The 11,841-nt window shown below is 44.3% G+C and overlaps 1 protein-coding gene across 1 annotated transcript in view; it reads left to right on the top strand.

Moving 5' to 3' along the window:
• The window catches only part of LOC128112736 (protein diaphanous homolog 1-like), a 48,795-nt gene extending 37,569 nt beyond the window's left edge, over positions 1 to 11,226 (top strand). Inside the window, exons 9-17 of the mRNA XM_052742020.1 lie at positions 2,536 to 2,644; positions 3,702 to 3,812; positions 3,982 to 4,100; positions 4,985 to 5,101; positions 6,022 to 6,137; positions 7,034 to 7,098; positions 8,915 to 9,094; positions 9,738 to 10,432; positions 11,094 to 11,226. Coding sequence (XP_052597980.1) covers positions 2,536 to 2,644; positions 3,702 to 3,812; positions 3,982 to 4,100; positions 4,985 to 5,101; positions 6,022 to 6,137; positions 7,034 to 7,098; positions 8,915 to 9,094; positions 9,738 to 10,376 — 1,456 coding nt within the window. The 3' untranslated portion in view covers positions 10,377 to 10,432; positions 11,094 to 11,226. The remainder of the gene's footprint in view (positions 1 to 2,535; positions 2,645 to 3,701; positions 3,813 to 3,981; positions 4,101 to 4,984; positions 5,102 to 6,021; positions 6,138 to 7,033; positions 7,099 to 8,914; positions 9,095 to 9,737; positions 10,433 to 11,093) is intronic.
• The last annotated feature ends 615 nt before the right edge of the window (positions 11,227 to 11,841 follow it).

The raw sequence follows: 11,841 nt of genomic DNA, 5'->3' as shown, positions 1-11,841 counted from the left end.
TTAAATGAACTATAAGACATGATTTAAGGCATTTTGAATAAGGACAGTTACACCGATTTAAGAACAGATTGTATCTGGCATGATAACTCTGAGTAAAGGCACTTCAGGACCTACCATGGCAGAAGAGAATGTACCCCAGCAACTCTGACCTCCGTGCACACACCATGACACATGTCACAACACACACACACACACACACGCACACGCACACGCACATGCACACAAATACAAATGTAATCTTTTAATTGAAAAAAGAAAAGGCTGGTGAAATAGCTGAGAGGGTAAAGGCACCTGCTGCTGAGCGTGATGACCTGAGTTCAGTCTCAGGGACCTCCATGGCAAATGGGAAAAGTGACTTCCACAAGTTGTCCTCTAGTCTATGCATGTGTATGCACATGTCCGTGTACACACACACACACACACACACACACACACACACACACACACACACACACACACACAAATTAAAAAATTTAAGCTTCCTAAATGTTGATGACTGATGTGTCCACTGAAGTCTAATAAGGGGCAGAGAGATGGCTCAGGGGTTAAGAACACTGGTTATTCTTCTAGAGGACCCAGGTTCTATTCCCAGCACCCACATGGTGGCTCACAACTATCTGTTGCTTCAGTTCAAGGGAGTCCAATGCCCTCTTCTCGTACCTGGGCACCAGGCATGCACACAGGCAGAACACTCACATACAGTAATAAATTGTAAAACAAGAAAAAGTGTAGCAGGCTTATGTCTTAGATAGGGTTTCTATTGCTGTGATAAAACACCATGACCAAAAGCAAGTTGGAGAGGAAAGGGCTATTTGGCTTACATATCCCAACTTACAGTCCATTGAGGGAAGCCAAGGCAGGAACTCAAACAGGGCAGGAACCTGGAGGCAGGAGCTGATGCAGAGGCCATGGAGGGGTGCTGCTTACTGGCTTGCTGAGCCTACTTTCTTATAGAACCCAGCACCACCAGCCCAGGAGTGGTCCTACCTACTATGGGTTGGGCCTCCCATATCAATCGCTAATTAGGAAAATGCCTAATAGGCTTGCCTACAGCCCATCTTATGGAAGCATTTTCTCAATTGAAGTTCCCTCCTCTCAGATGACTTTAGCTTATGTCAAGTTGACATAAAAACCAGCCAGCACAGCCTACCTGCTGCATCTCCATTAATATCTGTTTTTACCTGGAACAGAGGTTTCTTTTTTTGTTTTGTTTTTTGAGACAGTTTCTCTGTGTAGCTTTGCGCCTTTCCTGGAACTCGCTTTGTAGCCCAGGCTGGCCTCAAACTCACAGAGATCCGCCTGCCTCTGCCTCCCGAGTGCTGAGATTAAAGGTGTGCGCCACCACCGCCCAGCGATGTTTCCTTTTTTTATTGTCATGTGTATATTTAATTTTAGAAGCAGCCTATTATTTTAATAATCCAACCATATTAAAAGTACATGAAGTAAAATTTTAACAGCCCATTCCTTCCCCAAATCCTGCGCTGAAAAGAACCATTGCTAATGGCTTAGATAGAATTCATGGGCTTTTTTCTTTAACCATAAACATTCTGTTTCCTTGATTCTTAAGAAATCTTGCAGTCTTAGAGCTGAGAAATGATAGTTCATGCCCATAAACCATTACAAGTATACAACAGATTTTTGTTTTCTTGGAAGTGTTGGTTTAACAAAAGTAAAAATCATACCCCCCCCTTTTTTTTTTCAGCTCCCCGCCCCCTTTAGATTTTTTAAGGCAGAATTGTTTTGTAGTCTGGACTGGCTACAAACTCATATAGTCCAGGCTGGACATGTCTGATCCTCTCGTCTCAGCCTCTCAAGTTCTGGAGTTACACATGTGTGCCACCGTATTCAGCTTCAGCTTGGTTATTTTTATTTAGCAGTAGATTTGGGATATCATTCTTCATTGGTACTTAATAGAGTTACCTTATTATTTTTAGTGGCCATATAACATTTTACACACACACACACACACGCACGCACGCACGCACGCACGCACGCGCACACGCACATCAAATACTACAAACTGATGCTGCCTTCTGTCTCATTTTTTTAATATTTCTTCTATTTCTAGACTTTAGGTATACTTATGCAGATTCTGACCTTGCTGTAGATGATAAGAATTTTTTTACCATTACTAATGATGCCATAACAAACGTCTTTATACATAGTTTCTATTACATTTATCCTTTTGTGTTAGATAGATTTCTAGAAATGGACCACATGTACTGTGCATTGGAAATTGATTAGTACTCTTAATATTAAATAATCCTTAAAAAGTCAGAGTAATTTATATTTCATAGCTCCGAAGTCTTAATTTTGTATTCATGGGTAGGAGTCTAGGAAGGGTTTTAGGAAATTATTTTCTCAAAAGATAGTCCATTGCTTTTATCAGATTGTCGTGTCTGTGGGGGTTAAGAGAATAATTTCAGAAACCTGAGGCATTGCTAATGGCCTGTTTCCTAATTGGTTTGTTCCCTGTCAAATCCATCCATGTCTGCCAGTGCACCCAGGCAATTCGCTTTCTTTCATCTTGGACAGGAATGAACGAGTTTTGGAGGCAATGACAGAGAGAGCTGAAATGGATGAGGTGGAACGCTTCCAGCCACTGCTGGATGGATTAAAAAGTGGGACCCCCATTGCACTCAAAGTATGTATATGCACCCTTAAAACTGGGCCAACAATAGAATAGAATAGAATAATTCAAAATGGAAAGACCAGAGTTCATTTGTCCTTCATTTTTCTGTGGTATGGGAAATTGAACCTAGGGCTTTGCTTATTCTGGATCAGTTCCCTACTACGGAACTACCACTGAACAAGGAGCTGGGGGGCCCTTTTTAATTTTTAATTTTGAGATATTTTTATTTCATGTTGCAGTCTGGACTGGCCTCAAACTCATTATATAGTCTAGGCTAGACTACTGATCCTCTTGCCTCCCAAGTCCTGGAGTTACACTTGTGGTAATTGACCAGGCAAGCATTGGTGATCTTCCTGCCTCCTGAAGCATGGGTCTATACCACCAGGTCTAGTGTCGTTTGGCCTTTTATAGACTATGTGGGGGCTGGAGAGACGGCTCATCAGTTCAGAGCATATACTGCTCTTCCAGAAGACCAAGTTCAGTTCCCAGCCTCCTTGTCAGACAGTTCACAACTGTTTTTAACTCCAGCTCCAGGGCTATCTGACACCTTTGGATAGTGGTTTTTTTTTTTTTTTTTTTTCCTTCTCTGAAGAAAATGATTTTTAAAGAATTACTTTCCTCCTTGTGACATTGGGGGAATAAACCAGTTATTTATTAGTACATTAAAAAAGTCAAGGTTTGCCGGGCGGTGGTGGCGCACGCCTTTAATCCCAGCACTCGGGAGGCAGAGCCAGGCGGATCTCTGTGAGTTCGAGGCCAGCCTGGACTACCAAGTGAGTTCCAGGAAAGGCGCAAAGCTACACAGAGAAACCCTGTCTCGAAAAACCAAAAAAAAAAAAAAAAAAAAAAAGTCAAGGTTTTATAGTAATGTGTTATATTAGATCCTTGGATTCATTAAAACACTAAGTATTCCAGACTTGTGCTCAACAATGTTTTGTTGCTCTAGTAAAAAGTCTTTCCTATAGTTTTTATTCTGTATCTTTTATGGAGCTCCAGAATGTGTATAAATAGTGGAATCCTTATCCATAAGGCTTAATGCTGACGTAGCAGCTGGATTTGCTTGTTTCAGGTGGGCTGCCTACAGCTGATCAATGCTCTCATCACTCCCGCAGAAGAACTTGACTTCCGAGTTCACATTCGAAGTGAACTGATGCGCTTGGGGCTGCATCAGGTGTTGCAGGTAAGATACAACATTTCATTAGAAAGGCTGGATTGTTCCTTCCTGCTTGCACAGTCCCTATTGTCCTTGAGGTGATTCTGGTTTTCCACTTAAACACCAGATTGGAAGGTTTGGATTTCTAGGCACATAGGAAATTTTTGGGTCTCCTGACTTCTCCTATCGTTGCCAGGAGCTTCGGGAGATTGACAACGATGATATGAGAGTACAGCTAGCTGTGTTCGATGAACAAGGGGAGGAAGATTTCTTTGATCTGAAGGGACGGCTGGAAGACATCCGCATGGAGATGGAATATCCTTTTATGACTGGTGACTGGATAATGGAGCAGTGTGGAAAGTGATGACTTAGAAGAGGGTATAAGGCTGGCTGTGGTGGCACATGCCTTGCATTTGTCTCCTAGCACTTAGGAGGATATCTTGAGTTTGAGACCAGCCTGCTCTGCATACTGAGCTCCAGGCCAGCTAGGGCCACCCAGAGAGACCCTGTCTCAAAAATATATATATATATATATATTTTTTTTTATTTTTTATTTTTTTTGTTTTTTCGAGACAGGGTTTCTCTGTGTAGCTTTGCGCCTTTCCTGGAACTCTGTAACCCAGGCTGGCCTCGAACTCACAGAGATCCACCTGCCTCTGCCTCCCAAGTGCTGGGATTAAAGGCAGGCGCCACCACCGCCCGGCTATTTTTAATAAATATAACTGTTGTCTTCATATTGCTGTCTTGCATAGACCAGGAAAGCCAGTAAAGGTGATCTTTTTAACATAAAAGTATCCATCAGTCTGGCAGTCAGTGAAGGGATAAAGTAATAGATGTTACATCCAGATTGCCCTCACATCCTAAAGCATCCATCTGGATCTGTATGTTTCCTAGAACACGATAACTTAGTGAGATGGGTGCTCTGTAGAATTCTGAACTGACAAGCACTCTTGCTATTGTGTATTTGATTACCTGCCACAGGTAACTTTGAGGTGGTTCTGGTTTTAGTTTCTGCCGTAGATTGTCAAGCTGAGCACTAGGAATCCTCTGTTGACGGACAGCAGCACTGTTCTTGGTTAAGGGAACAGTGATGCTTTAGGAACGCCTGTTGGAGTGGAAGTGGCATCTTTTCCTTGAGCAAGCCCCCCACCCCCCAAACAGCTTCTAAATATTTGATTTCCTTAGCCTGCTCTTTCTACTGACTTCGGTGAAGTTTTCCAGATTCTTTTAAACACAGTGAAAGATTCAAAGGCAGAGCCACATTTCCTGTCCATCCTGCAGCATCTCCTATTGGTCCGAAATGATTATGAGGCTAGGTAAGCTGATATACCTGTGGGGGATTTTGAGTCTAAGTGGAAAAGCAGCATCCTTAACTTCAAATATTGTTCTAGAAAGTTTAAAAAGAAATGAAAAAGATGGTGGGTTAGGTTCATTAGTCACAGATCTAAAGGAAGTTATCAACTGTTTGAGCGACATCAACTGCTTTAATTCAGTTGAGAGGCACCTCTTTGGAATAGGTCATTGTGTCAAGTAAAATGTTCTTAGAAGGGAGTGGGTGAGTGGGGTAAGGATGACAGTAGAGAGAGATGGTAACCTCAAACTCTTTCTGGTTGCCTGGAAGTAGAGAGCAGCAGTAGCATGACAAGAAGGATCATAAGAATCAAGCCTGATTTCATTTAGATGTGAAAGTATTGGCACTGGGAAGCAGGTGTTAAGAAAGTATGTTGGGGGATGGAGGGGATGGCTCAGTATGCATACTGTTCTTGTGAAGGACCCAATAGTTCCCAGCACTCATATCAGCTTCCCAAACCACCTGTAACCACCCGTAATTCCATCTGACACTTGTGACCTCCATGGGCACTTTCATACATGTACATAAACACAGATACACACACAATAAAAAATGAATCTTTATGTGTATACATGCATGTCAGCATTTATGCTTTCCACATGCTTAGTACATGTTTTACCGCTGACCTACAGCCCCAGCTTGTGAGAGCTGTTGAGTATCTGAAGTAGAAAGAATAAAAGCTGATCTAGAAGAGGAGACTTTCCTCTATAACACACTGTGTCCTAGCACAGCAGTGATGCTCTGTCAGCTTCACCAGGGCTCTTTTCAGAATACTTATCCTTAATTCTTTTTATTGTCAAAGCAGTTAACTTTTCTTGGTCCAGAATACTTATGGAAGTTACAGTTTGATTTCCCTTTGATAAGTCTGTTTTGTTCCTTTCATAGGCCACAGTACTATAAATTGATTGAAGAATGTATTTCTCAGATAGTTCTACACAAGAATGGAACTGATCCTGACTTCAGGTGCCGGCACCTCCAGATTGATATTGAGGGATTGATTGGTAAGCACGCTTTCCTACTCGGCTCCTCAGAACACTCAGTGCTTCTGCCTTGTTTCCTTCTTTCAGTGAAATTTCCAAAGACATCATTCTTGTCCCTGTTTTTGTCCTTTCTCAGTGTGCCCTCTGTGCTGGAATTATGTGGTCTCTTTAGTTTATTCTGCACGAATTGAAAATCATACCCATCATACCCATTCTTTTTTTTTTTTTTTTTTTTGGTTTTTCGAGACAGGGTTTCTCTGTGTAGCTTTGCGCCTTTCCTGGAACTCACTTGGTAGCCCAGGCTGGCCTTGAACTCACAGAGATCCGCCTGGCTCTGCCTCCCAAGTGCTGGGATTAAAGGCGTGCGCCACCACCGCCCGGCATGCACTACTTTTTGTAGAGACTTCAGCTGTTTTCTGACCCTGCTGGTCTCAGAATCGTAAGTGTCGCACATAGGCATCCTTCATGTGACTGCCTTACCTTGCACTTAGAAATCACAGCTTGAGGGCCAGCAACGTGGCAGTAAGTAGAGGTGCTTGCATGCAAGCCTGAGACCTGAGTTTGTGCCCCAGATTCCATATGGTGGCGAGAACTGCTGTTGAGAGTTGTCATCTGACTTCCACACCTGTTGCATACACAGGTCTGTATTCAACACATGCATGTACACGCCTATGTACTCACAGACACACAAAAAGTCAAACAACTATATAAATAAAATTTAAAAGAAAGTGTAAGTTGTGTTTCATTGAAACTTGCATTTCTTGTTCTAGTGTAGAGCATTAAGAAGAGTAACAGCAGACAAGAGGGACAGACAACTGCTCTTGTGCATTGGAGGCTTAGGAGCAGAAGCGCAGGTTAGGAAGCCGAGAACTTTACTTACTGAGTTGTTTTCAGATCAAATTGTTTTTTCTTTTCAGATCAAATGATTGATAAAACAAAGGTGGAAAAATCAGAGGCCAAAGCTACAGAGCTGGAAAAAAAGGTGTGTATGAGAGGATCAGTGCTAGAGTGCTTGCTCATTGTGTGTGAAAGCCTAGGTTCAGTCTCTGGTGTCATCCACACATATGTGTATATGTAAAACAAACATATACAAGTAAATTTGGGATATATATTTTTCTTTGAAGATAATTGTTTTTTGACACCTGAGACAGTATTGTCTAATATTTTGAAAGCATTCAGAATCTAAAGGTTCCTAGGGGGAAATCTTTTTGTTAGTGAGAAAGAGGGTATTGATGTGAAATGAGAAACTAGAGGTGTTTTGCAACGTTCTTGGGCACCAGGCAATCCAGCAAAGACAGATGCTCTGTGTAAGTGTGCATCTTAAGTCTTACTCCAGGACAGTAGGAACTGGAATATGTCTCAATTCCTTTTATCTCTGTAGTAATTAAGGATTCCTGCTGTGGCTGGAATTGTGCAAGGCAGCTGTCCTGGCTTGTCGTAGGGTTAGGTTACTCTTGGTGTGTTGAAACACCATGACCAAAAGGAACTTGGGGAGGAAAGGGTTTATTTCACTCACAGTTCCATAGAACAAACAATTCATCATCAAAAGCACTGAGGGCAGGAGCTCATGCAGGGCAGGAACCTGGAGGCAGGAGCTGATGCAGAGGCCATGGAGGGTTGCTACTTGTTCCACCTGCTTTTTTTTTTTCTTTTTTTTTGAAGCTGAGGACCGAACCCAGGGCCTTGTGCTTGCTAGGCAAGAGCTCTACCACTGAGCTAAATCCTCAACTCCCAGCCTGCTTTCTTAAAGAAGCCAGAAACACCAGCCTATAGAGGTGGTCTTGCCCACAGTGGGCTGAGCCCTCCCACATCAATCACTAATTAAGAAAATGCCCCACAGGCTTGCCTACAGCCCAATTTTACAGGGGCATTTCCTCCCTCCTCCCTCCCTCCCTCCCTTCCTCCCTCTCTCTCTCCCTCTCTCCCTCTCTTCTTTTTTCTTTCTTTTTTTTTTTTTCTTTTGAGACAGGGTTTCTCTCTGTAGTCTTGGCTGTCCTGGAACTCGCTCTTTGGACCAGATTGTCCTCGAACTCCGCCTTCCTCTGCCTCCTGAGGACTGCCCCACCACTGCCTGGCTTTAGGGGCGTTTTCTCAGTTGAGGCTCCCTCCTCTCTGATGACTCCAGCTTGTGTCAAGTTGACATAAAACTAACCAGGACATGGTTAAAGGTCTTTCAAATCTCAGATTAGCTGACTTGGTTTCTAGCTATAAAAGTAGGAAGAATATGGACACGATCTCTTGTCTCCTCCCCGTTAACTTTGATGCTCTGGTCTCTTTTCAAAGCATTGCCTAGATGGTCAGGAAGCTCTATAGAGTAGTGTTGAGACAGAACAGGGAATTACATAGTGCCCCTATGCTCCTCACTGGGACGAGCAGCATCCTAGTTTGCTTTCTGTTGCTGTGACCAGCACCATGACCTGAAGTAACATGAGAGGAAAGGGTTTATTTCCTCTTCACTTGATAGCCTGTCATCAAGGGAAGCTCAGGCTGGAGCGTGAAGCAGAAACTAGAGGGATGCTGCTTACTGGCCTCTTACCGTTGACTTGATCAGCTACCTTTCTTACACATCCCAGGTCTCCCTGCCTAGGGATGGCACAGCCCACAGTGGACTGACCCGTCCTGCATCAGTTAGGGTTAGGAAGATGCTACACAGACATGACTACAGGCCCGTCTGATCTGGGCAGTTCTTCAGTTGAGGTTCCCTCTCCCCTCGACTGTAGGTTCGTCTGGTGTTGACAGCTGAAGCTATGGCAGAAAGATGACTGGGAGTCTGATTTTTTTTTTTTTTCCTTCTTTAGTTGGACTCAGAGTTGACAGCCCGGCATGAGTTACAAGTAGAAATGAAAAAGATGGAAAATGACTTTGAGCAGAAACTTCAGGATCTTCAAGGAGAAAAGGATGCACTGGATTCTGAAAAGCAGCAGATTGCAACAGAAAAACAAGATCTGGAAGCAGAGGTGTCCAAGCTGACAGGAGAGGTAATGACTGAGCAGAGTGGTAGTGTGCCCGCAGCTGCCCTCCATAGCTTGGCCGTGCTGGTCATGGGACCACACGGTCATAGGCTGCTTAGCTTCCCCTATGCTAGGGAAGAGCAGCTGAATCATCAGGTCGCTGGCGCGTGTTTCACAGTCAGTTACTGGCTTTACTCTTGCTTTGGGAGTATAGTATATAAGACAAAGCATTTAGAAAATACAGAAAAATGTAAAGAATGATAAAAGTTACTTATGGCAGAATCCAGAAATAATGAATGATTTGGGAGTAGACATTAAACTATTGGCTTATTTGCCCATCCAACTTAGTCTGTGCTTCTGTGACACCTTCCTTTTCTCTGCAGTTACAAATGCTTAGACAGCCTGCAGTATGCTAACTTGATCATTTGTACAGTTGGGGATTCACTGCATTGCCCATACTTGAGTTTTGTAGTCGAGTAAACTCAAGACACACTAAGAACGTAAAGACTTGAGTTCTGGTTTTACTCTACTACTAAGTACGGTGTGACTTTGAGAAGAATCATGTGATCTGACCACTCAGAAATTTGGATTTAGTGGTTTCTTAGTCCTTTCCAGCTCCAGTAGTCCTTGAAGTGGGGTGAGAAGTACTTATTCTGTGTTGCTTCTGTAGGTTGCCAAGCTGTCAAAAGAACTAGAAGATGCCAAGAAGGAAGTGGCTTCTCTCTCTGCTGTGGTTGTTGCTCCTCCTGTTTCTAGCAGTGCTACTGTTCCCCCTGCCCCTCCTCTGCCCGGTGGCCATGGCACTGTTATTCCCCCTCCCCCTCCCCCACCCCCACCTCCTCTTCCTGGGGGTCTTGTTCCACCCCCTCCCCCTCTTCCGCTTGAAGGTACTAGCATCCCTCCACCTCCTCCTTTGCCTGGAGGTGCTGCTGTACCCCCTCCCCCTCCTTTGCCTGGAGGTGCTGCTGTACCCCCTCCCCCTCCTTTGCCTGGGGCTGCAATCCCCCCACCTCCTCCTTTGCCTGGGGGTGCTGCTGTACCCCCTCCCCCTCCCTTGCCTGGGGCTGCCATCCCCCCACCTCCTCCTTTGCCTGGAGGTGCTGGTATACCAGCTCCCCCTCCCTTGCCTGGAAGTGTTGGCGTTCCCCCCCACCCCCTCCCTTGCCTGGAGGACCTGGACTGCCTCCTCCCCCTCCCCCCTTTCCTGGAGGCCCTGGCATTCCTCCACCTCCACCTGGAATGGGCGTGCCTCCACCTCCCCCCTTTGGATTTGGGGTTCCTGCAGCCCCAGTTCTGCCATTTGGATTAACCCCTAAAAAAGTTTATAAGCCAGAGGTGCAGCTCCGGAGGCCAAACTGGTCCAAGGTAAGTTTTTTCCCAACATTAGATCTTAAACTACTTTTCTTGACTGATTTTTATGCATGGGTAGGCTACCCACTGTTAGGGCTCATATCTGTCCTTCTTCAAGGTCTGCTTGTGTTTATGCCTATGCAGCATCTCTGTTTCAGAACTTACACAGAAAGATCTCTGGGCCCTATTGAATACATCTTAATTAAATTTAACCTGTCTTAATACATTGGCCTTTTCTCTGATAAAATGAGTGCTAGGGTAGCATGACAGCTCTCACTTCGCTGGGGGGCAAATGACTGAAATTATGCTTGTACAGCCCACAGTGTGTTTGTGACCCCCGTGGTTGAGTCAGTCTTTTGCTTCTAGAAACTAAGTTAAACATAGCCAGATTGGGAGAAACATAGAACAAGGAACATTGGAAATAAGACTGTAATGCTCGTGGAACTAGAAGATTTGGTATTAGGAGGAAGATCAGCATAACTGATTTTGATTCTTGACTAGTTAGCAGCAAACAGACCAGAAGCATTATCCCCTGATCCCCATGAAGGGCACAGCTACTGTCTGTGTACTAAGTTAGTCACAGGCTAGTCAACCTTGCTGATAATTGGAGTCATTTTCTAGCACAGCGAGTTCAGCGTTCAGCCCAGTAGCTCTTACCACCTGTCTGTTTATACAGTTTGTGGCCGAGGACCTTTCCCAGGACTGCTTCTGGACAAAGGTGAAGGAGGACCGCTTTGAGAACAACGAACTTTTTGCCAAACTTACCCTTGCCTTCTCTGCCCAGACCAAGAGTGAGTGCTCTCCCTGAGCTTTTCCCTTCCCTGGCGAGGGTAGAAGGGGGTTGGGAAGATTGAGGTTTCCATTCCAGGGAAAAGAGAATGTTTTTGTATTATGGGGCTCCTGGGGCTGGGAGAGAGAACTGCTGCTTGTAAGTATTTTGTGTCAGTTTACTAACAGGGCTACATGGTACCAAAAGCTCAGCTTAGGCCCATTGATAGTTAGCTTGAATGGATTATGGTTCTGTCTTAAAGCGTTGTCTCCAGACCAGAGTATTTAATTAGTGGGGTCAGCCAGTGCCTTGGACAGGTTGGGTGACTGAGCTACAACTGTCTACAATGACCAAGATCCATGTGTAATTCCTGTTCTGTTTCTTTCCAATATCTGATGCTTTTTCCTCCTGGCCCTTGGTTTCTGCAGCTTCCAAAGGTAAGAATGCAAAAGAGCCTTTTAGTTGGGTTGTTGAGTATTAGAGAAAAGGATTAAATGAATGTAAAGGAATTTCTCTTTAGAAGATGGAAATTTGCTGGTTTCCCTTCTCTCCCCACCGAGTCCTCAGAGACCCACAGTGGTAGTGCTGACAAAATAGGTTGGTTCAAGTGGAGGCTTCATATACGAGTTCCTTGTTGGCCCACAGTGAAACCTTA

The sequence above is a fragment of the Peromyscus californicus genome, unplaced genomic scaffold (assembly GCF_007827085.1).
Source record: "Peromyscus californicus insignis strain IS unplaced genomic scaffold, ASM782708v3 Scaffold_17__1_contigs__length_78620276, whole genome shotgun sequence".
Lineage (NCBI taxonomy): Eukaryota > Metazoa > Chordata > Mammalia > Rodentia > Cricetidae > Peromyscus > Peromyscus californicus.
This window is presented reverse-complemented; position numbering and strand designations above follow the sequence as displayed.